This window comes from Phoenix dactylifera, chromosome 12 (assembly GCF_051530095.1).
Source record: "Phoenix dactylifera cultivar Ajwa chromosome 12, Ajwa_hap1_PhDact_Kaust_v1.1, whole genome shotgun sequence".
NCBI classification, from domain to species: domain Eukaryota; kingdom Viridiplantae; phylum Streptophyta; class Magnoliopsida; order Arecales; family Arecaceae; genus Phoenix; species Phoenix dactylifera.
In genome coordinates, this window is record NC_143201.1 from 29,893,679 (window position 1) to 29,917,457 (window position 23,779).

The following is a 23,779-nucleotide window of genomic DNA, read 5'->3' on the forward strand; positions in this document are numbered from 1 at the left end:
TTATACAACTTGCTAGAAAAAAATTATAACATATTTTATGATTCTTCGTATTTTGAATTCCCACTTTTTCTCTCTTCACTAGCTCTCCAATGGGTAATCTGATGATTATGATTTTCTTATAAAAGATGATGACATAACTGAAATAGTAGGCTAATATTGTTTCAATACGGTTGTGCATGGAAGCAATTTACAAGTAAAAAAACAAAAAAACAAGTAGCTCAGAATTCCTGCATTTGCTCATCTGCAGCTCGTTTCTACCGTGCAAGGATTACATGAAGAATCATCACTAGCTAAAAAAGATACACATATAGGAAAAATCTCACATATATAATTATATTAAGGAAAAAGGGGGAAAAATCACCAGGGACAGTTTGGCAACTTCATTTAAAATGACCAACTAGGTCAAATGTGGGGTCATTTGGTCCCCAAATGCGAACGGAATAGGACGAAAGAGCATCCCGTGTGCGCGTGGGCCACTACGGAGACATCCCACGTGTCGACCTCATCCCCTCCCACTTCGTGTCCCCTCGCCCTCGCCGCTGCCGACCTACAACAACCGCGCCTCGCTCCTAACCGCACGCTATCCCGATAACGACACCCAATGGGGTCCCACATCCTCAACACCTGATTCCCAAGCCGCAGCCATCCCAACCTCTGATCCCAGCGTTTTAAGTTCTCATGTACCAAATCTATAGTTGATTGAAAGCTAGTAGCGGACTTTGCTGTTCTTCTTATAAAATCCTGTGGAAGACAGTTTTACTAAAAAAAAAAAGCAAAAATTTTTATATACCTTTCAATCAAAAATCAATTATATATATATATATATATATAAAAGTCTAATGCAAAACTTATATGATTTCATATTAACGATACAAATTTTTTTTAAATCACTTATAGGATTAATCAGCTTGTTCAATAATTTAACAAGTCTACTAACAGATTACTATTTTTTAGAATTTTTTTATTAATTTTTTTATATTTTTTAAAATTATTTATAAATAATTTTTATAATTTTTATTTTTTAATAAAAATAGAGCCGCTTTGTTTTCCTCTTTTTCGTTAAAAGAAAGAAAAAAAAAGAAGCTAATGTAGTACTTTTTATTACAATAAAGAGATGAAGCTAATCGAGCACAGCTTGCTGGATTCTACGACTCTGTGTGCACAGAACAAGAGAGTTAGTTACAATAAAGGATGCTAATCATTGTGGAATTATTTGAGCCGTAATTGGAGGGTTTTGGGCGTGGGGGCAGGCGGGGTTAAAATTAATCAAGAAACAAAGAGCTGCCTTCGATGACTTTATAGGAGCCTGCAAGTTTAGAACCAGCACATCGACATCGATCCAGGGTAGATATGGTCAGTCTGGGATGGATTACGAGTGGAGTGCAAAATATATTTCAGTAATTTATACTATAGTTTTAGAGTTCCATTTTGATTAAGCCATTATGGGTCAATTATACACGTGGATTAGGCACGGGATCTTCCTGATGACATGGTGGCGTTTTTTTAACTTTTTTGGGGTGATTTCAGTTGCTGTGGTTTTTAAATAAAAAGATACGGGTTCGGAGCCGTGTCGTGGCCTTGTTTGATATTATCCCGGTATTCCTTATTGCTTATCCTGTTAGTCGAAGTGGTGACAATTTAACGCCACAATCTCGGCATTAACTCCTTGTCAGATCATAGTTTTTTTATTTAAATAAAGAACTCAGGAATCCATGGACCTGGGTACATGCCTCCCGTTGACCCAAAGCCACAGCAGATGAGCGGGAATAGATCTCACTTACTTCCCAAAAGGAGTACCTGCTCTCCAATTCCCAAATAAATAGATACATTTTTTTTTTTTTCAAAAAAGGAAAGCCCATGGGTTTAAGTTAGCTGAAGTCTTAGATATGTAACACAATTAGATGCCGACCCTTTCTCCTATTTCTCTTCAACTATGAACCAAGCTGGAGGTACAAATGAGCCGAGCAGCTCGCAAGTTGCTCAAGCTCAATTTGACTATTACCGAGCTTGAATTAAGTTCTAGTAAATCAAACAGTTTTTTGAATCGAACTCAAATAGCAAAATACTCAACTCACAGACCTAATCGACTATATATACTTTTAATAATATTATATTTTATTTATAAAATTATAAATTTAATATTTTAAAATATAATATTATGTAATATTTTGTTTTAACCATATTTTTTAAAAATTATCACCAATGCTCAAATTCGAGCTTGAACTCCAGCTCGAGTATGAGGCAATTAATATTTGAGTCAAGTCAAGTCAATCTCAAATATTATTATTATTTTTAATAGAGTCGAATTCGAGTTTGATATTAAAGCTTGATCAATTTCGAGCCAAATTTCGAATCCAAGTCTTTTGAATCAAGTCGAGCTCAAAAGCTTTTGGCTATTCGGCTCAGCTCGGCTAGATTACACCGATGAATGAATGAGACATCGTACTCCAGCCAGCGAAGACCGCAGTCCTGTAAAAGCCACTAGAGTGGCTGCCACGCCACAAAGGTGGTGGGTCTCCGAGTAGATTCCCCTCATGCTTTGCGTCCATGGGGCCAAATTGGTGCGGCGTCCCTTACCATCTCTTTTGACACAAGAACAACGCGGCACCATCCGAATCGACAACAAATCTATGGCGCGCTGCAGATGCGGTTTAGGGATCCATCTCCACCGCCACACGTGCGATAGTGGACCTGTTGTGGAAAAAAGAAATCCGTAACACGCACCATTACCTGTCCCCCCTCACTGTCTTCTAACAACCGAGCCATGTCGAGAAGGAACAGCAATGCTCCCCTCCCAGTGCATGAACCTGGTAAATGAGAAGTTTTACCTACCTGCCTTTCCCCTGTTGCAGTGGATTTGACTTGTCGAGAACACATACTTCTACCCTTTGCCGAAATCCAGCTTTCCCTGTGCGACGTGCACTCAGGCTATCTACAAAGGATATCCACTGTCTCAGAAACAGACCTGTAATGAAAGATAAAGCAGATTCATCCCACAAGGCAACATTTTTCTTATTTATCATACAGTGAAACATGCTGCAAGCAGCGAGTATAGTGCTGTCACAACAAACATCTCAGGCAGTAATGCTGAAGAGAAGCTTCATGCGATGTTCGCTCTGGGTTCAAATCTTAAAGATGTTGCTCTGCAAGATTCAATGGTTGGATGTGGATTTCTGTGTGGATGCAGGGTGTCTGGATGCTAATAGATGCAAATGCAGAAGAATTGATGCCTTTTCTTTCCAAATGGACAAAATCAACAATTTGGGAACAACCTGATGTATGAGCAAAGGGTACACTATGTTTTACTGCCGATAATTTGGATACAGCAGACATGAGTTCGATCCCACCCTCACCGAGATTTTTCGGCCAGGCTCTCATCCGTCTACGTTCTCAAAGAAAGACATTACAGGTCATCTTCACCAAATATCACTCTTCATCTGAGATCATCCATATCTGAATTTGAACTAATCGGATATGCTCCTAGATTTTAACAGATGTAGCCATGTCTCTCTTCTCACCCTATCTATATTCACTTCTATCTTATCTTCTCTGCCTCATCTTCCCTCTCCTCCACCTCGCGTAATCAAGTTGAGCTTGATCGAGCTTGGCTTCATATTGTTTTTGAGCCTGAATTTTAGCATCAGGCTCGATTTGCTTACTGTCTGAGAGAGCCAAATTTAACTTAATTTTGTCGCTTGAGCATTCAATCATCTTGATAGCTTTGAATTGAGCTGAAATCAATTTGAGCTTGTATCAAGTTTGAATCGTATTTGATTCAAGCACAGTTCAAATTTGAATTTAGAAAGTGATTAAGATAATTAAATATATATTAAATATAATCAAATATATGATGAAATATATTATCGTTTTGTAAAGCAGAATAGTTTAACTAAGCCATCGAAGAAGCTTTCATACAGTAGTGCATATATATGTAAACTAGCATATGTGTGTGTATATATATATATATATATATATATATATATATATATATATATATATATATATATATATATATATATATATATATATATGCTAGTTTAACTTCAAGCTTGTGAACCAAGTTCAAGATCGGTTCAATTAATCTCATATTGTCTGTTCAAGGCAAGCTCAAGCTTCTCAGATCAATTGATAACCCGTCTCCTCGGTCCTTCCCCTCCATTACTCCTTATCTCTGTTGGCCAACCAACCCCTCCAACACTCAACTCAATGCACGGAACACCAAACCATATTGGCTAATACCCATTGTTGTCCATCACTCCAGTGTCTCCTTCTCAACTTTCCTCCTCTCCTCTTATTCCCAACTCACCTCCTGTGAGTCACTTGAGATTGCTCTAGCCCAACTACCAATGAGTTTGGTCAAAGAAGCCTTGACCTCTTAGCAGCCAAGTTTAGGGCCTCAATAATAAAGGCTGGCCTAACTGAACCATAGCCAACTCAATGTCCCCCTATATTTCAGTATGCTGTAGCCTCACAAATGTCGCTAATAAAGCCGTCTCTTTTGCATGTATATCTTGCACCTTAGTTGGCACATAAGCAGAAGTGCTAGCAGATGTGTGTTCGGTTGATTCTGTAGTTTGGTTATCAGAGCAATAAGTTGGTCATTCACTAACAATATTTTTAAGAAAGCCTAGACGCTAAAAGACACGTATAGAAACCAATTTTTGCTTTCTAGCAAGGTTACAAGGATTATGAACTGCCATGATATACAAATCCCATAAATTTTTGTGCTCGGGTATGTTGCAGGCATCTGTACAAGCAACAGAGGAGATTAAGAACAGAGTCGCCACTAGATAGGCAACTGTATACACATTGTCAACTGTATATCATGAAAAATATTCTTGTGAAATTAATCGTAAAATTCACCAAGGCGTCTCATAGAATACTCTCCGAAAGTCAGAGTTTCATTTGGTGAGACCAACTGCAGAGAAACTTGGCAATGAGCAAAATAAAGGACACGAGTTTAAACAGAATGAGGAAGAAATATCCAATGACAAAGAATCTGGCTTATGAAACCCATTTCTTCATGAAAGAACAAAAACATCAATAAACACTTAAAGCAGTTTATCAAAACTGTGAACATGTTAGTGGTCACAGTTCAGGTGTTTGAGAAAGTAATTGTGCAAATTCAGAGGGGTTCAAATAAAGAAAAATGAGGTTTTCACTACAATATAATATTCATATCAGAAACATACTACAATATGATATAGCATGCTAATTAGCATGAGATTAAGGTTTTGATCACGCACCTTCAGATGATGAGGTATCTCTTCAGGAAAGTTAAGAATCTCATCCCTGTAAAATAAATATTGTAAATTGCAAGCACTTAGTAATTAACCTGACCAGTTTAATTAAAACGGATCCTAAAATGTATCAGCATTATTTTTTACAAAGTTCAAACTTTGTGTATCAAAAAAAAAAAAATAATTTACATCTATATTCAACTAATGTAATAGGTGCCATCAACCTCAGCATAGGAAACCTGTGAAAGCTCAGCCTGAACTGAGTGGTTGCTAGCATAGATTCAAAACTTAATTTGATAAATATAAAAGCCACTTTAGGAATAAGAGGCACATAGTTGTAAGTTCAGGTACAGTCCAAACTAGAAGAGCAGACCAGAACATGTAGACCACTTAAAATATTTGATACATTGTGTCATTCAGAACTTCCATGCATATAGCCATTGCATACCGTTCCAAGCTCACTGTAGAAGGTGTGAATCTATGCATATTTTATCACATACACACAGGACTTCTGAAAAGCCATTTGGTAAGTCAGAAAAACATACATTCAGAGAAATTCTGAAAGGCTGTTTGGTAAGTGGGGCTTTCATATTTCATGAGGTTTCCCATCGGTCAGACATTAGTATTGTAATGAAAGAAAATATTAGCAAGTCACGTCTATGACATCACAATCTATCGAAAAAAAAGACCCACCATTGGGACACATACATACATCATAGACAAATTGCTCTATAGTTTATCAAAAGAACTCACTTTTGAAAAACGCACACGCATCACAGACAATTGCTCTACAGTCCATCAAAAGAACCCACTATTGGAACACATACACACACAAGGTATGACAAACCGTACTGAACCGAACAGTATAGAGCATATTGTATCGTACCAGCTCGGTACTGGTACGCCGTGCGGAGGACGTACTAATACTCCGTATGCCGAACTGGCCTCTGTATCAGACATACCCATACAGTAACAGGGTGGCACCGTTATAGAGCCCAGTACCGAGACGACATACCTTATACACACATAACAGATAGATCACTATAGAGTCTGTCAAAAGAATCCATTATTGGAACACACACATATCACAGACTCGATTGCACATGCACATAACCGACAAATTGTTCTGCAGTCTTATCACATGAACCCATTATTAGAACACATCATACATAAATCGCTCTACAATCTATCAAAAGAATCTGCTATTAGGACACATACATATTGATAAATCACTTTACAATCTATCAGAAGAACCTGCAAATGGAACACACACACATGCACACATACGCGTGCACATGCGCACATGCGCACACATGCACATGCACATGTGCACACACATAGAGTACTAGTGTTCGGAACCAATTGACCCAGACAAATCCATTTTATTTACTCAGTTTCAGGTCAATAGTTCAACCACAGGTCACTCCATAGCTCATGACATCATAAACAGAAAAACGAATAAATATCACTAAATAGTAAAAAAATCTAAAAAATAAAAATAGCAGAAAATGAAAAAGTAAAACAATAATTCAATCATCTTATTTTTAAATTGGAATATAATATAAGAAAATATGTGAAACTCATTGATATTTTAATTTGTTAAAAAAATAAGGCTCTGAAAACATCCAAAAGAATAAACAAATATATTTTTTTCATTTTCTACAAAAGGGAAAAGGAACTTATTTTTTTTATTGAAAAAAGGGATTATTCAAATATCACAACTTATTTAAAATTCTTCGATCTAATAATGGAGACAACATAAGTACAATAAATCATGATAATAAAACAAACATCAAGTCTTGGCAGCTGGGAGATTAGTAATTGTGCAAAGGTTCACTGGTTTGAAAATCAAGTTCATTATCATTTTTTCAGATTTTTATGCTCGTCTTTTGGCCTATGATCCAGACCCCGATATGTGGAATCTGAGTTGTACTAACTGGGTCAAGCGGTTCAACCGTTGAACATTTTCTTTTAAAATAATTCCCAATTCCCTTGAGTTGTACCAGGTCGGGTGGGTCGACATGGTCGACCCGTCTGGGTCATAGAACACTGCAGAGTGCTTCTAAAAGGCCATTGGGTAAGTGGGACTCATATGCTGCTCTGATTTTCATATTTCATTAGGCAGCCCATAGGTTGGGCATTAGTAGTGCAATCAAATAAAACAATTAGAAAGTCATGTCTATGACATCGCAGACAAATTGCTCTATAGTCTATCAGAAGAACGCGCCCCCACTCCAACAAAAATTGGAACATACCAGTCAGGTTGGATAAACAAGACAAAAGTTGAGCGTCCAACCCCATAAGCCTTTTCTCCTTTAGGTGCCTATCCAACAACTAAAAAACATAAGATAAAAGCAATAGGGATTTTAAGAAGGAAATGACCAGTTCATTTTTCTGATTGGTAAGTATAAAACTATGCAGTAAGAACAAATAATTGAAAGTTTGCCAATGCAATTTAATGAATAACACAGTTTGTTTAGTTCAATTTTGTCGAGTGTTGTAAATAGAGAGATAATTTTAACAATATATGGAGAAATATACACTAATATTCTCAAAAGAGTTCATAAATTCTCTGTATAGAATAAGGTATAGGCAAGTCAGAAAGAAATTGCCAACTCAACAATTTAAGCTGCTAATATGATATAAAACCCATTATTTGTATATTCTCAAAAGAGTTCAGAAATTCTCTATATAGAATAAGGTATAGGCAAGTTGGAAAGGAATTACCAACTCAACAATTTAAGCTGGTAATATGATATAAAACCCATTATTTGTTATGTATCCACAGGCTGCATAGAACTTTTTACACAGTTTCATAAACAGATGTAGAAAAAGTTTTTTTTCAATAAGAAGAGTGTTGATGAATTGTCTTTCCTGACTGATACTGTAGTAAGTTAACTTCCTGCTAGGTATCAAAGCTGTTAATTCAGGTACCAATAATTTTCAGACTTGCTGAAGACATTATTGTCTCTCAGTAATATATGCAAAAATATGACTAATCAAATTAAGCACTCAACTGATACTGATATTGGCAGTTGAAAATTTACTTATATGAACATTAAGACATGATACTAGGGGGTCTGTGGTAGGTGGATAGAAAATAAAAGCATGCATGAGATTTTAGTATGCCAATTTATTTACTCTAATGCACACCAAAGACTCATAATGCAATCAATGGCAACTGATTAGGTTAAAAAGTATGATAACTGATTCGGCTTAGAAGTGTGCAGAAAGATATCTGTTTTTTTGCCTCCTCTGGTCGTTCACAACCGTAATTGTATTTTACCTCTTCTTCTGAAAGTTAATCAATGAAAGGGAAGAAACTTTCAGTAGAAAAGGATTACAATGATTAGAGTACCTGAACAGAATGTGGAGTTGCACAGAGACGACCTCTTGATAGTACATCTGCAGTGTCAGAAATTTGATATGCTATTTCATCTTCTCCAAAGACAACCTGATGCATCAAAGAAAAAGCAGTGTTACCAGGAAGCTAGAAATCATGGACAGCCAACACTTTTGGACTGAACAAAACCTGATTATCCAAGGCACTCCAGAAAGTGTCCTGTGTACATCTACCAAAAGTGTCAGCACTAGGGCCAGATTATTGGAGTGTCCATTCAAGCAAAGGACACTTTAGTGCAAGTTACAACATTTTAGCTTTCATCATGTAAGTCTTCACAACTCTAGTCAAGTATCACACCTTTTTCTTTGTTCTCTTTACGGTGTCATAGCACGAATACAATTTTTTTTTAAAAGGAGTACAATAAGATAACCAACTTAGCCTAGCACATTGAAATGTATGGAAGTGGCCTTTGTCAGTCCATGGCCCATGCCAGAAGTCAACATGACACTGAAAAGAAGATCAATTTCGAAACTAAACCTTGTAATTAGGAACTATTCTCCTAATGCTAGTCTCGTCATGTAAATTACATACCTCAAAGTCAGTGCCAAGATACTAAACATCTATCATAATCCCAACAAACACTTAACAACAAAATACCCAAATTGGTGGAGTGCATTTCTAGATACAGAATTAGATATCTATCAGGCAAACACTGCCAGCAAAGTTCATACTAGTCTGAAAATGGGAATGAAATATAGCATTTCAAGATTTACTACAGAAAGATTTCAGAAGGATTATGAATACACTCCAACATACCTAGTCTAAAAATGGGAATGACATAAAGAATTTCAAGACTTACTACAGAAATATTTTAGAAGGATTATGACTACACTCCTTTTTGTGGGACACAAACTTTGCAGCTAGTGCACCTCATGAAACATTGTGCACATTTATAAGCTCCTGCAACTATCAATAAAAGGAGGGCAGGAGAGGTTGCTTTGACATCCATAGGCACAAGTCAAGTGTTGGCAATCAGCAATATATATGATGATTTCACCATTTACATCATACAGCTCAAAGGCCTAGTCTAAAGCAGTAAGATAGATTGCTATTAGGAAGTGAGAAAAGCAAATAAGTAGAGCGTGTCTTCAAACATATGCAGGCACATACATCAGTCCACACTCCACAGTTTGGCGGTTCATTTGGTTCATGCTGCAATTTGTGATCTATAATTCTCACCTATTCAATGAATTGGATTGACTTGGGTAGTATAAGTAAATGAACTTTCACATATTTTTATAATTTGATATCAAATTTTATCTTAAGTTATAAAAAGTTTGTTAACATGGTTTTGGTCTAAAAATTATATAAATTAAATAACATATGAACAATTTCAGGAAGAATTAGAATAAAAGGACATGAAGATTTAGCATGTTTAAGAAATTAATATAGCAAACATTCATACAGGATTCCTAATTCTGTCATTCATCATCTTTTCCTGTTAAGCCCAACTAGATAGTGAACCGTGTCAGTTTCGACCAACATGCAGTTCACTTGTGATCAAGCAAATTAGAATAATTAAGCATCAAACGCTGCCAAGTTATGGCTGGATGAATATGAGAATTACCTGAAACAATTGCAGCAACATATTATCATAGGTTGATAAAGTTGTGGCAATTTTAAATGGCTAATAATACTAGAGAAGGCAGGAAAATCAATATGCATTTCCCAAGTGATCAAGCAAATTAGAATAACTAAGCATCAGATGCTGCCAGGCTATGGTCAGTTGAAAATAAGAATTATCTGAAACAATTGCAGCTACAGATTATCATAGGATCGCTAAAATACTAGAGTGGGCAGGAAAATCAATATGCATTTCCCTAAGTTCCAAAAGCATTCAGCACTCCAAAATTTACATATGCAAAGTGCCGGTAAAGTGAGCAATGATAATATTATTGTCAACTCACAAGATGTCTTTCCCCTTCACTAGCTCTTATAGTCTGAAAGAGTGAGGCAAAAAAATTTGCAGAAAAAATTCATCAAACTACAACTTAATGCCCAGGAACACAGATAAGTTAAAAAAAAAACTTTATTATCAATCAAAACTATATTCAACTCATAAAGCAAACCGCACATACTTATTGTGACAAGGTTTGATGGTTTAGCAGTCAAGGTTGTATCATAGGGCACATTAATTCTACATGGTTATCGGTGCTATTGAAAAGTAAAGAAGAAAGGTATACCATGTTGAACAACAATTTATAAAGAATAAACAAAGATATTGATCCTATTTTTTTGGTCCACAATGTAAGCATATTATAACAGTGATATTGCGAAAAGTTAATCAGTCCATTCTCCAACAACATCCTCTTTAGAAGAACAAGTAAATATACATGACACCTAGTTTGCAATTACACATCCATTGTTTTTGGAGAAAGAAAGAAAGTAAAAGCAAAACCTTACTCTGACAATCTGATCATTTCGCATTCTAATATAAAGGCCAGCAGCACTATCTGGGCAAGTGATCTTTTCATTATTTCTCATATACATGCCACTGGTAAGACCTGCAATAAAATTCTAATAAGAGAAATTAGAGTTTCAAAGACTCAATAATGATTGATATACTGGAACCGCTAATATATATCATGAAAGATGAGCTTGAATAACAAAGAAAAGAACAATCAGAGCATACTAAATGTCATGAGTTTGTGATATACCTTTTGGCTTTTGCTAGACTAACAGAAAATACCATTATGTTAACCTAATTACATGCATGCTTTGAATGGATAACCTAGTAGAACTGAAATCAAATGTATGTTTAAATTCCGAATAAGGCACTAAACATAAAAGCAAAAAGTTATCATCAAGCAGCACCAACAAAAACTTGACAACGATAAATAGCAGTTTTTCCCCTCTTTTTTCAGAGCTCTGGGCCAAAAAGCAGTGCTAATTTGGCATGCTTGTACTGGGCATGTGTATTATGGAGAGTTACAGTATAATTAAAAAGGGATGCTGATCAGGCACATGAATAAGGAGATTTTGAGATAAGAATCTGCTAACCAACAAACATTGCCTAAATATGACTTAAGGAAACTTATGATCCAATGGACAACCAAAGTAAGCCTCCTACGAAGTCTTGCTCCATCAGCCAAACTAATAACATCCCAAGAGCCCTCCACTTTCATATGAGAGAGAGTATACCTGCTGTCTGTAAGCTGCTATTAAGTGCATTACTTTCTGATTAATTAATTCTCTCTGAAGCCTGATCAGGCCAGACACTTCAAGTAGATTAAACCATCTTGAACCCTCATGGCCCTGCCTATGTTAAAAATTGCTGTCTATAGAACTTCAGTCAAAATTGAGGTTGATACTTCTAGAACATTTTTCTAAAGGCGAGGGGGGTGGGGGGTGGTCTGCAAAGCTTTTCAGTTAAAAAACCTGCATACAAGTTCACGAATGTCAATCTATTCACTTTCTGAAAAGGTTTAGAAATTTTCCTCTTGAAAGGAAGCAAAATACTACAATATTATTGAGCAGATCCTCTAGCATCTTTCTATTTTCTCTTTTCACCTTCAAAATTCCAAATATCATTACAGATGGAGCTATTTTCACAACTCTCCCAACTTCTCAAGTGAGCCCAAACCACCCTATAAAATTAAACTTTAACCTAAAGGCAGTCACTAATGCTTACAAAATCATAAAACATGCGCATAGCCACCTGCCCCAAAAAAAAGAAGCTGACTAGCTTTTCTTTATCTGAGAAACAGTAGGGGGTGCCCACCATGAGGGTTCAAATTCTGATTCTCCACTCGGGAGAGGGATGCCAACCAGCTGAGATAGGATTGGTTGGCTAAGAAGTTGACTAGCTTACTCGTCATCCTTCAAACACAAAACTTAGTGGGTCAAAGATTCGATATTAAATAGAAGTAGAACGAAGTGCCATAGTGCTCAACTCTATGGACCATGGTGTCAATTAAGCCAATGATACTATAATTTGTGGAAGCCCAGTCTATTCACTTTTACATTAAAAAAAAAAAAAAAACTCTACCATCTTATAGCCATAACAAGATGACAAACAAGCTGAAGTTTGTCTTGTCAAAATTACAAAAATGAAGAAAATGAAAAACCTTTACACAGACTTATCTCCAAATTCAATATTAATGTTCTTTTTTTCCTTAACAAAATATTTACCAAGCAATGACTCCAAATAGTTGTTTCCACCAATGAAGTAATAAATGGATGCTAGAATGTCACTTTACATGAATTTACAAGTTTTCTAAATTTTGGAAATACATTCCAAAAAGCTACGTATCAAAATAATGTCTCCATGTTTTCCTCTGCATTTGCTTACAAACTTATAGTGATACATAACTGCATCAAGAATAGTCCTGGTTATAATAAAGTATAAACAATTAAGAAAAGTATATGATTCTCTAGAGTGATGATGCTTAAGAAATTGTATTACCTGTGAGATGACAAAAATCAGTATGCCAGTCAGACCATGATGACATGGAGCAAGCACCTTCCTTAAATTCACTGAATAACAGCAAGAAATATTCCAGAAATAATGAACCAAAGATAAACTAATCCTATCTATGCATCCCTTAGTTTAGTTATGATCAATATATCAATATATACATATATATACCATGGAATATAGTAGTAGTGTCCGGAAACAACTTCAGGATTGGTTATGCAGTGTGGGACGTACTGATAATTATAACAACCTTGACATAATTATGCAAATTTATTATATCTATGAAAAGACAATCACCTCTGTTGAACTGGAAGGTAATACAGCAAACGACCTTTGTGGCATCTTGAACGTTGTAGTATGTGCTCAAAGTCTTCATTGCCATGCATTTTTGCACCTTTTGATACTGGCCATTGTACATGAAAAGGTTAGATAACATCTAGATAATAATTTATTTTCTTCAGGAGCACTAATCAGAAATAGGCACGTAAAATCTTTAGAATTAATAATAAGCAAATAGGATTCATGCAGACATAAGGAAAAAGTGAGATATCAGTTTATATGGAATATGTTAACAGATTGCTTCCTGACATTTTATGGGCATTTTTGGAAAAAGCTTGACACATGAGTTCTATGATCACAAGACATGAACACTATGTTTAACTTATCATCACAATATTTAAGAATGAACTTGTGCATGTGCCCTCATACATAAAGAAGAAAGGGAATAAGCTACACACAAACGCATGCACCTGCAAGCAAGGATTACTGGGCTCCTATACCAGTTTTGTCCCGAAATGATACGATACTAGGACACTACCATCCCAACTCTTGGGATGGTCTTTTATTCTTGTTTCTTTTTTTTTTGGTTCAAATTTTAAACTTTTTTGTCTTCAATGAAACTTTAGTGAATAATGATATATTTTCAAGTCTGATGGGGCATATGATACTGTTACCAACACACTAGTTTGAATGAAATTAAAAAATTACCAATAAATATAAGTGAAATATCATTTATCACTTATCAATCATATTATGTATAACAGAATCAGGAGATTAAGTGAATATAGTAAGGCAGGTCAGATCTAACATCTGTCCTTCCTTTCTCCTCTCCCTCCCTCTCTCTTTCTCTCTCTCTCTCTCCCTCTCCTGCTGCCCCACTGGTCTGTGAGAAGCACTCGAGAAGTTATCCAACCGAGCTAGATGAACTGTTTCCTTTGTTTGTGCTGGCTGTCCCCTTTATCCACCTTCTATCTCATGACTATTGCTTCCTCCAGTTTTTGGATTATTTACTTGGTTCTCCCACTTTTTTCCACTTTTAATCTTCCTTTATGTTCTCCCTGGTACTACTTGCAAACATTCCTTAGCATATTCCTTCCATTGCTAACAGCCAAAGGTTTTTATGCCCCATCATATGCTTAATCACTTGCATAACACCATCCAATTCTATTAATATCTCATGCACTGCTACTTAATACTTGCTACATATTTTGAATGGTAGTGTTAAAGAGGCAGACTTTTAGTGACTACACATGTCTAAGTTTAAGGTGAGCATGTCAGCAAAACTGATATTTCTTAGAAGTGAAGTTCACGATCAACCTACAAGAAAGCATATGCTATAATCAATTAAAGAGTTGTGAGCTGCAAACATGAAAAATATACCATATCGACTGCAGTGATATGCCAATAGAAGCCCAACATCCAGCATCAATTTGCCGAGAGACTTGAATGCTACAAATTCTCAACAGTCAAACTGTCATAAACAATATCACAATAATCTATATATATGCAGAAATTGCAAATAAATGATAGGAGAAATAATTTGAACAAATAGACTAATTTAACAATCATTTGACATGTTCTCAGCTCACATCATCATGATTTTGTAGCAACAATAAAAAGATAGCATCACAACTGTCATAGGCCAGATCAACAAACCAGAGTCTACCTTACTAAGACCTTTATTTTTATCAGTCAAAATTAAATAACACTTACTGCAGAATAAATTCAGCTCATCTATCCTCTCTTGTTGTCGATACTATCAAATATGACAACATCAAATATTAGGTGGACTCTTTAGGAAAAAAATTCAAGTGCATCACCTATTCAAGGGTCCTCTTGGAATATATATATATATATATATATATATATATATATATATATATATATATGAAAAAAGCATGTCAAATTTGAACCTTCTAATCCATGCATTGGAATGATTAAAGTTGCAGTATTCCACTTGGTGCAAGTACCAGGTATCACTCCCGTAAGAAAGTATATGAAAGCATGGCATTAAGATCGGTAACGAGAATAGGCTTAGCAAAATTGGATCAAGATGGATGAGTCATAGGTTGCCAGCATATCGAGGAATCAAAACATTTGCACTACACAAAATCAGACCACACCATCAAAGGTTAGGCCAATTTTTGGTAGTTTCTTGAAGAGCTTTGTCAATGAGAACTACAAAAGAATTTTGGTTCCTGTAGAGTTAGGCTTATTTTCTTATCCTTCTGAGCCACATTCACCAGAAAAATTTAACAGGCAGAGTAGAATGATTAACACCACAACCTTCAAAACACAATAAACTAATACTCAAGTCACTATTTATCTCACAGCTTTACCTCAGTTAACTTCACCATACAAATCTTAGAAATACTGCTTTTCTTCTCAATTTGATATGTTTGGTTGAAAATTACAGGGAAGAAACATATGCAGAGGTTGCTTGAGTTCTCTGGTGCCTAAAACATCAGTTCTTCCGAACTCTAAAGTACTCTGAAAATTCATTGATGCAAAATTTTTGCAGGAAAAAGGATCTCACAGAGATATAAAAAAAAGAAAAAACTATAGGAAATCAGTATAATGGACCTGAAATTATCTTTAAGATGAAAACTGGAATCCATCAATGGAAAAATTCACACATATTGGATTTTACTATAACATTTAAAACAAATTCTAGATTTCCAAATCTGATTCTTTATCTAATTGCAATGCAGTTGTCAAAATCATGTTTCTCTGATGCACCATGAGTGGTTCTAGACCAAAGCATTCATATAAGTTATAAACATGCTGAACAACGATGAAAACAGCATGCTCATGAAGGAAGTACACATTGCAGAATGATAGATATCTTCCTGATTGGCTTTCAAATAACCATTTAACTTACCATTATACAACTTGCTAGGAATCTGAAGAATTCATAAGCCTCCAGACAGACAACAGAAATGCTTACATACCTATTTCAAGTTCAGGCAAAGCATTGGTAGGCCATCTATTTGGTCGACAGTATAATGGGTACCTACATAACACAATCAGTTATAGAAATTATGATACTGAGAACCACATAAATACAGGAATTAGTAACTATTAACAACTCATGACATAACTATGTAAAATGTCATTAAGATTATTTGGGAGAATATATTAACCATGCATGACAATTACAAAAAACAATAAAAATATCTTGGCCGCTTATTCAAAGTGCTCGATTCATTTGAAAGTTATGATGCACGGTAAGTTCTAAAGTTCCTTCCTTTCTATCTCTTTGCAGAAAAGTAAGATTATAATCTACCAAGTGGAGGTAATGTTGTCAAAAAGTAAAGACATGAAAATCACTTCTTGTTTTGTGAAGCATGACTTAATGAATCATGTGTCATTCCATGGTCTGTGGTAGTGTGTAAGTTCAGTTAGTAGAGACAGGGAATGTGGGCTTTTAGCTTGGATGCCATTGCTGAATAGTGATTTTGAGGGGAAATTTAATGCAGGTTATATTTGCTAAATCATATCTTTAGAAGTCATTGATTTCTTTTCATGTTACTAGCTTATTTTATTTTTTTTAATATTTGTCATGTAGTGGGAGCTAGTTTTGCATGTAGGGAACCATCTGTCATTTTTGCAACTTGCATATACGTGAGTCATGCATATTTACTTCAGCCCACTTTCCTCCATTCTCCACCATATGACAAAATTTGGATTTTGAATTACTCAACGAGTACCACTCCGACCATATATCTCATTCCTAGATCGTTATTACCCACCGCTGACCTACCTCATTAATGACACCACTTCTTGAAACTTCCACCATTCTCCATAACAAGGCATCATCTTCTACCTTATTCCAGACTCTTCATAACACCTCCATGAATCACAATTCAAGACCAATGCATGCAAGTTTGTACTAGTAGAAGAAGCCCTTTATCATGTTTTTGGAAATCATAGCATCAAGCTTGTTTTTGAAACTTGTACACTGGTGAATTACTTAATGAAATATCAAAGATTCCTCTTTGTTCCAACATTTGTCCTTCTTCTACATTTAATAGGAGATCTAAAGCAGTTTCTTGGGCTTCTTCTACATTTAATAAGAGATCTAAGTCAGTTTCTTGGGCTTGTGGATTCCACCCTTCACAGCGAAATGAGTCTTTTCAATCTTTTGAAGCAAAAACTAAGCAAAAGGTTGATCCGGCACCTGCTTGTCTTTCTCTCGTCTATCTATCTAATCATCTTCTCAAAGTTTCTGAGAAAAAATCACAAGTATCTTCACTTTTAAGTAGATTTTTAGATTTCATTCATTATAATATCTTCAGCAGAATAACTAGTCTTGCATCACTCGTATGTTAAGAGAAAAACTTCAGAGTTAAGAGATCCATGGGAATTTAAAACCCACTATATTGTATTAGGATACAAGAAGTTTGTGTGAAGGAACCATAGACAGCAGACTAAGCTGAAGATCCATTTAATAACATGATACCTTTTCATAAGGGAAGAATCAGTTGCAGGTACGTCTACCACAGGATTAGCGTAGAAAGAGCATTTGAAGGTATCTGCATAAAAAAAAATCAAAAAATAGATTGGAAATGGCCAGCTTAAGATCTGCTTAAATTCATAAAAATAAGAACTGCTCCATGTTTATCTACAAGGGTATGTAACAATGCATTAATTACAATGGAAGAGCGATAATATAAGTCCTCCAACATTTTCATCACAATTTCAGAATACAGGATCATGTCAACTTTTACCTCATATGGATGCATGTTTTATCTGGAACAAAAAATTAATAAAGTATGTGTTTCACGTGCTTGCATACATGTATGTGCATGCATTTTCTCATATTATAGGTAAGAAGATTATGCTACATAACATTGATGCTATGAAGATATAAATAATGCAGAAATCTTCAGTTCCAACAAGTCATGAGGCTGTCTCAAATGATGCATACTCCTTGACAAATGTAATTAGAGAAGCCTACTGATCTAAAAGGATTTGAAGACTGATAGGGCTTACCATGCTTGCCTGTTTTCAGCTTCTCTTTTCCAAAACTCCATCCTACATTGTATCTAAAGAATTAGAAACAAAATATCATTAGAAATGACGGAAACATTGGTACCATGGCATCAATAACAGAAGTCAAGTCATCATGGATTGCACAACCTTTAAAAGTTTTGGAAGAAATAAAAGAGGCATACACATACTGCACCTTGGCATAATGGCAAAGCTTTGTGAGTATATAAATGTGCACATATCTATCGAGATACATGTAACTAGGAAAACAAATTGGATACCAAGCAGAACAAAACAAGGATAAATACGAAAACACCATAAAACAAGGGAGTCCTATAAGGAAAATGTTTTACGCATGGGGAATCATGGATTAAATTAACTTCATTGTTATAAAAATTCCCTTTTTGATACTTGAAAGAGGAGATATTAAATTGTTAACAGTAAACTACTGCTGGTTTGCAAGCTGGAACCAAAAACATTGCTTTTTGTTCACAGCTTCCTCAAGGAAGGTAAATTCTGTAACTTGACATGATCGCAGCTTGTTGGAAAGCGCATAACCATCTGATATCAGCAAAGTTGTGAAATATCATCATTCATCATGTCTTCTTAGGGTCATTGGCATCCAAGATGATAGGTTAGAAACCATCTAATAAGGTAGAGGCTAGGACTGTGAGGACTGATGATGGATTTTGCAACATACAAGTGCACTGCTTAATAATATCATGTTTGCTGGGGTGGATTCAAGAAATGTTATACCATAGTTCTCTAGAGGAAGATTACCTTGTAAATTATCATTCAATAACAATAAGGATAAATACATTGCAAAAAAGACTTGTCATTCTGATAGGAATTATAACTCTAGAATATCAGAAACCCATCAAAGTTCATGCATATCTGCGTGGAAATAATACTTATGCACAAGGTTTAAAGGACAGAGAAACAAACTTTGCCACATTCAATATTTAAAATGCACATCAATTTTTTGTTCATATATTTTCTTCGCAATCTTCATTAGGAGCATAATTAAGAATTCATATTAAGAGACTAACATTTCTAACAAACATTTTTCAAGGAAGCCAGATTGTTCAGTCTGGACAAACTACGGTTCCAACATCCAAGGTAATTCTCTTACAATTTGACATTCATTTGATCTTACAATTCCATTTAAGTCAAACGGCAGCACATTAATCAACTACCTGCTAACTGGGTCTTCAAGACCTTCCTTTACATCTTCAGGCAGGCTTGTTAATCTGGTATCAGAGAATATCTTGTCAGTAACATCAGCAGCTTAGACCTCTACTTTCTAGTGTCCAATATATAAACCACCCAAATGAAAGAAACCAAGGAGAATTTAGTAAAACATTTTAAACATCCCTACCTGGCTGAAAGACATAGAAGATTTTGACGTAACAGAGCATAACCAGGAACCTGTAACACACGAAAGGAGATAGAATAGCCTGACATCCCAATAAGATGGAAAAACAAGATGCAAGGAGAACGGGAAGTAGTCCAATTCTTGAACGAATTTTCTTGTGATACTAAACAAAATCCAAAATCTAACAACATATATTTAAAAGAACAATTTATTCTATACTTACATGACTGAAGTTGAAGTAGAATTTTTAACTGTATAATAACGACTAAGCTTTAACTTGCTAACTTTTGAGAGATTGGAAAAGGACATAAAAGGAGGTCCGAAATGATGATGGTAAAGAGGGGGCTTGACAATAAATGAAAGGATTATGTTGCCAGAGTACTAATTCATAATAAAGAACTAGGTTTGAAGCAAATTCATCAGAAATTGCCGGGATTGTCTTTAATCTGCAACAATAATACTGAAAGCTTATCAAATCTTAGGTTCTTTTTAACACAATAGAGTCTTCCAATAACAAGAACTCACAAAGCCAACATCAAAATTCTGGATTGACCCTCTAATCTATAGTACATATAAAATGGCAGTTTCAAACTCAAGGAATGCTCCTCTCTGATTTTGTCGGTCATTTTTTCTGCCAAGAATGCCCTCTCATCTTAAAAGATACATTAATTAATCTCCCTCATGTTAAGCACATGTACGGCTTTACCTCTCTCCTTAGTCAAATCAAATTTGATTATTTTTTTTAAGGATTTTCTAAACATATAGTACTCTCTCACAAATTCTACTTAAATACAAAAGATTGGAGTCTATCTTATTCTCCGAACAAAAATATCTCAATTTTTCAGGCATTCAAGTTTTGCTCTCTCATGCCCGCTCGCCCACCCTCCCCACTCTGTCTATCTCTTCCCGCCCCCTTCCCTCATGTCCTCTCTCTCTCCTCCTCTCTTACATCTCCCCTCTCCTCCTCTCTTACATCTCTCCTCCCTCTCGGCTCCCTCCTCTCCCCCTCCCATTCCCTCACGTTTTCACTCTCCTCATCCTCCCCTTTCTCTCCTAGCCCAATACCCCAACTTCCCAACCTCCCCTCTCAAGTGCTACACCCTCAACCTCTAATTATTTAAATATTTATTTTATATTTAATTATATATTATTTTATAATTATATTAATTATTTTTATTTTTCTCTTATTTACACTTCATTGTTGTAATTAATTTGTATTTTGTATATTTGCCATGATTTTTCATGTTTTAGTTTTATTAATCATGTCTGTCCTTTTATGATTACTTTTATAATTTTATGTTTAACTCTATCCTTTATTTTATATTATTTTTATTTTTCATTATATCATATCTACTTTGGTATATTATTTGCTCATTGATCTATTTTTATTGTTATTCTTATATATAATGTTGTAACTATTTTGATTATCATATCAGTTAATTAATATCTCTAATTTATTTTATTCTATTATATTTAACTTACTTTCTAATTTTAATTCTCCATGGTGTTTCACAATTTCTGTTAAATCTTTGGTTTTGGTTTCGATATATTTGTATCTTATTATCTAATCCTTTATGTATTTTATTTTATTTTTATTTGGGCATTTACTTTTTATTTTGTATAGTTTCGCTATATTTGTATTATGATTTTATTATGTTTAGTTTTTTCACTTCTATTATTATTTATTTTATTATCTTTTAAGCATTTATTATATTTTGCAAGCGATCCACATGTTATAATTTTTAGTTTTACATTAATTAATTTATTAAATTAAGTTTTGTTAATTATATTAAATTTTTTTTTGTTCATATTTTTGTTGTTTGCACAATTAAGTCAATTAAGAATAAACTATAAAATATAAAATATAAAATATATAATCTCACCGTACCTTACTTTGATTCACGTTGTTTTTGCTAAACGTGCCAGATCGCTAATAATATGAAATTTATGAGTAAACCGAAGAAACGTAATTTAGACCCTAAACCTAAACAAGCAAAGAGGAGGTGTTATCATTTCTTTTCAATAACAACCATATTTCCCTTGAACAAACAGATTCTTTCAAGAAATCAAGGTAGCGAACACATCAAAATTTAGATGGAAATTCTTCACCCAGTAAGACAGATAATCCTTTAATATGTTGGCGTTCAAAAGCAAAAGATAGAGAAGGAAAAAAGAAAAGAATAGAAGAACACGGATCTTGCAAAAACCAACATGCATCCAATCACCAAAAAAAAAAGGAAAAAACTAAGAATCGTTAAAGATCACGCCTTGACCACTGAAACTGGATCTTTTTCAAAGAATTTGCTTTAAGGAAGCGCAAACCATACATCAGAGATTGAGACGAGGCCAAGCCCACTCGGGCCGAACCCTTCTTCGATCTTGGCAGACAAATCCTCCTCCTTCTCCTGATCCCATCGAAACCCATCACGGAACGAACACCACAGACATCATCATATCATCATAACGATAGATAGAGAGAGGATGAATCGAAACTCATGAAGGTTATCTTCTTGATCGAATCTTGACTACCTTGAGCTCCGAATACGAGATTTTGATCGCTCGGACCGTTGGGAAGGCGGTCGGGAAATCGTAAGACATCGCTCCGGCTCTGCGAACAGCGCTGCTCCGACAAGAACGGCCTCACCTCGCGATGTCGTCGGCAGGCGAGGAGAAGGACGGCCTTAGCTCCAAGCTTTTAATTATAATAAGGTTTTTTTTAATACTCTCCTAAAATTTTAAATTTATGTAGGTATTTTTTAAAAATTTATATTTATTTATATATTTTCATAAAATATTATTTTTTACAAATACTTCTAATATAACTGTTTTTCTAATATTATTAAAAAACCAAATTTATTTTAATTAAAAATAAAATAAATTTTTAAATTACTTTTTTATTTTTTTATCATGATTATTTTATAAATATATATATATATATATATATATTTGTTAAGATACTATAGTCATTTTAATTTGAAACCGTTAAATCTTTTAATAGCGTGAGGTAAGTACATATATAAAACGGAAGTTAAAGACTCAGGAGGTTGCTTGCCTGTGACTGGCTTATTGCTCTTATGGTAGGGCATTAGCAAGAAGCCTCCATAGGGGCTTTAATGCGACTCCTATGACTAACCCCTGAAGTGACTTCAGTCCCGTGTGGTCTTCTCTAAAGGACTGGAACAAGGCGGCTTATCGGATTCCTCCCTTTTCCTTGAGCCGGCACTTTACCTTTGACCTTGCTCTGGAACTAGACCTTACGAAGGCCCAACTAAACTGCTGCTTCTTCTGTAGCAAGTGCCAAGCAGGAATCACTGCTTATTCGATCGGTAATGCCGTATGCCCCTGGTAAAACTGAAGCCCTTCGCGTAAATTGTTTTGAATGGGTAAATCAATCATTTGTCCTTTAGGATCTGCATAAGGGTCTTTATGACACAATCAATAATTCGATTCATTTTTAATTAAGTCTTGCTCTAGCCTCTTTAGAAGTTATTACTTCCTTAGTAGCTCAACACATGTACTCTTTACATGCTTATGCATTCATGGCACAAGACTTTACTACTCAAGCTATATAACTCAAGCTATATAAAAAAATAAAATAGTAAAACAAGTATTTTATAATATAAGATATATATATATAAATATTAATTTTAAAAAAATATTTATATAAAATTCAATATTTAAAAGGGTAAATTTTTTTAATAAAAAAAAAAATTAATTTGCTATATTTTTAATTGAAATAAAGCTTTGTGGAAAGTTGGAGCAGTTATATCCTTCCACGATGGTCTTCACCAGCTTGACGAGCAATATGACCGTAATCGTGCTATAAAGATCAATTTTGATAGGTGGTTACCCCTGGGGACAACATCACACAACACATGGTGGTGCTCTATCATCAATAACTATCGCTTTTATTGAGCATGGATATGGTGAGGGATGAGCGGAAAGTGAATTATTTGATTGCCATTTCAGGTGGCTGGGATGTAAGTTTTATCAACTTTTCCCTCCATAGGTGGCTTGCAAGATTTTGACATTCAAAGGGTAGCCCAAGTTGGAAGGACATGCAATATTAGGGC

General features: G+C 35.0%; 1 protein-coding gene across 20 annotated transcripts; it reads right to left on the reverse strand.

Moving 5' to 3' along the window:
• Window positions 1–2,267: 2,267 nt before the first annotated feature.
• LOC103704467 (uncharacterized) lies at window positions 2,268–22,420 on the reverse strand. Of its 20 annotated transcripts, none has more exons than XR_005513503.3 (16): window positions 22,236–22,415; window positions 22,034–22,111; window positions 19,710–19,759; window positions 19,528–19,581; window positions 18,335–18,387; window positions 17,802–17,874; window positions 16,291–16,352; window positions 14,720–14,788; window positions 13,358–13,463; window positions 13,049–13,119; window positions 11,047–11,147; window positions 8,599–8,694; window positions 7,496–7,574; window positions 5,247–5,292; window positions 2,833–2,932; window positions 2,268–2,691 (listed from the first exon to the last, which is right to left on the reverse strand). XR_005513503.3 is itself a non-coding variant. In XM_008787762.6 (16 exons), exons 1-16 carry the CDS (start codon window positions 22,302–22,304, stop codon window positions 4,635–4,637), a joined length of 1,164 nt encoding a protein of 387 aa, XP_008785984.4. In that variant the 5' UTR covers window positions 22,305–22,415; the 3' UTR covers window positions 4,615–4,634. The 20 variants fall into 20 exon arrangements, 12 of the variants coding, with proteins under 12 accessions (XP_026659598.2, XP_008786020.1, XP_089782885.1 ...); XR_603624.5 differs by having other exon boundaries at window positions 2,833–2,965; XR_005513502.3 differs by having other exon boundaries at window positions 7,496–7,563; window positions 22,236–22,414.
• Window positions 22,421–23,779: the final 1,359 nt, after the last annotated feature.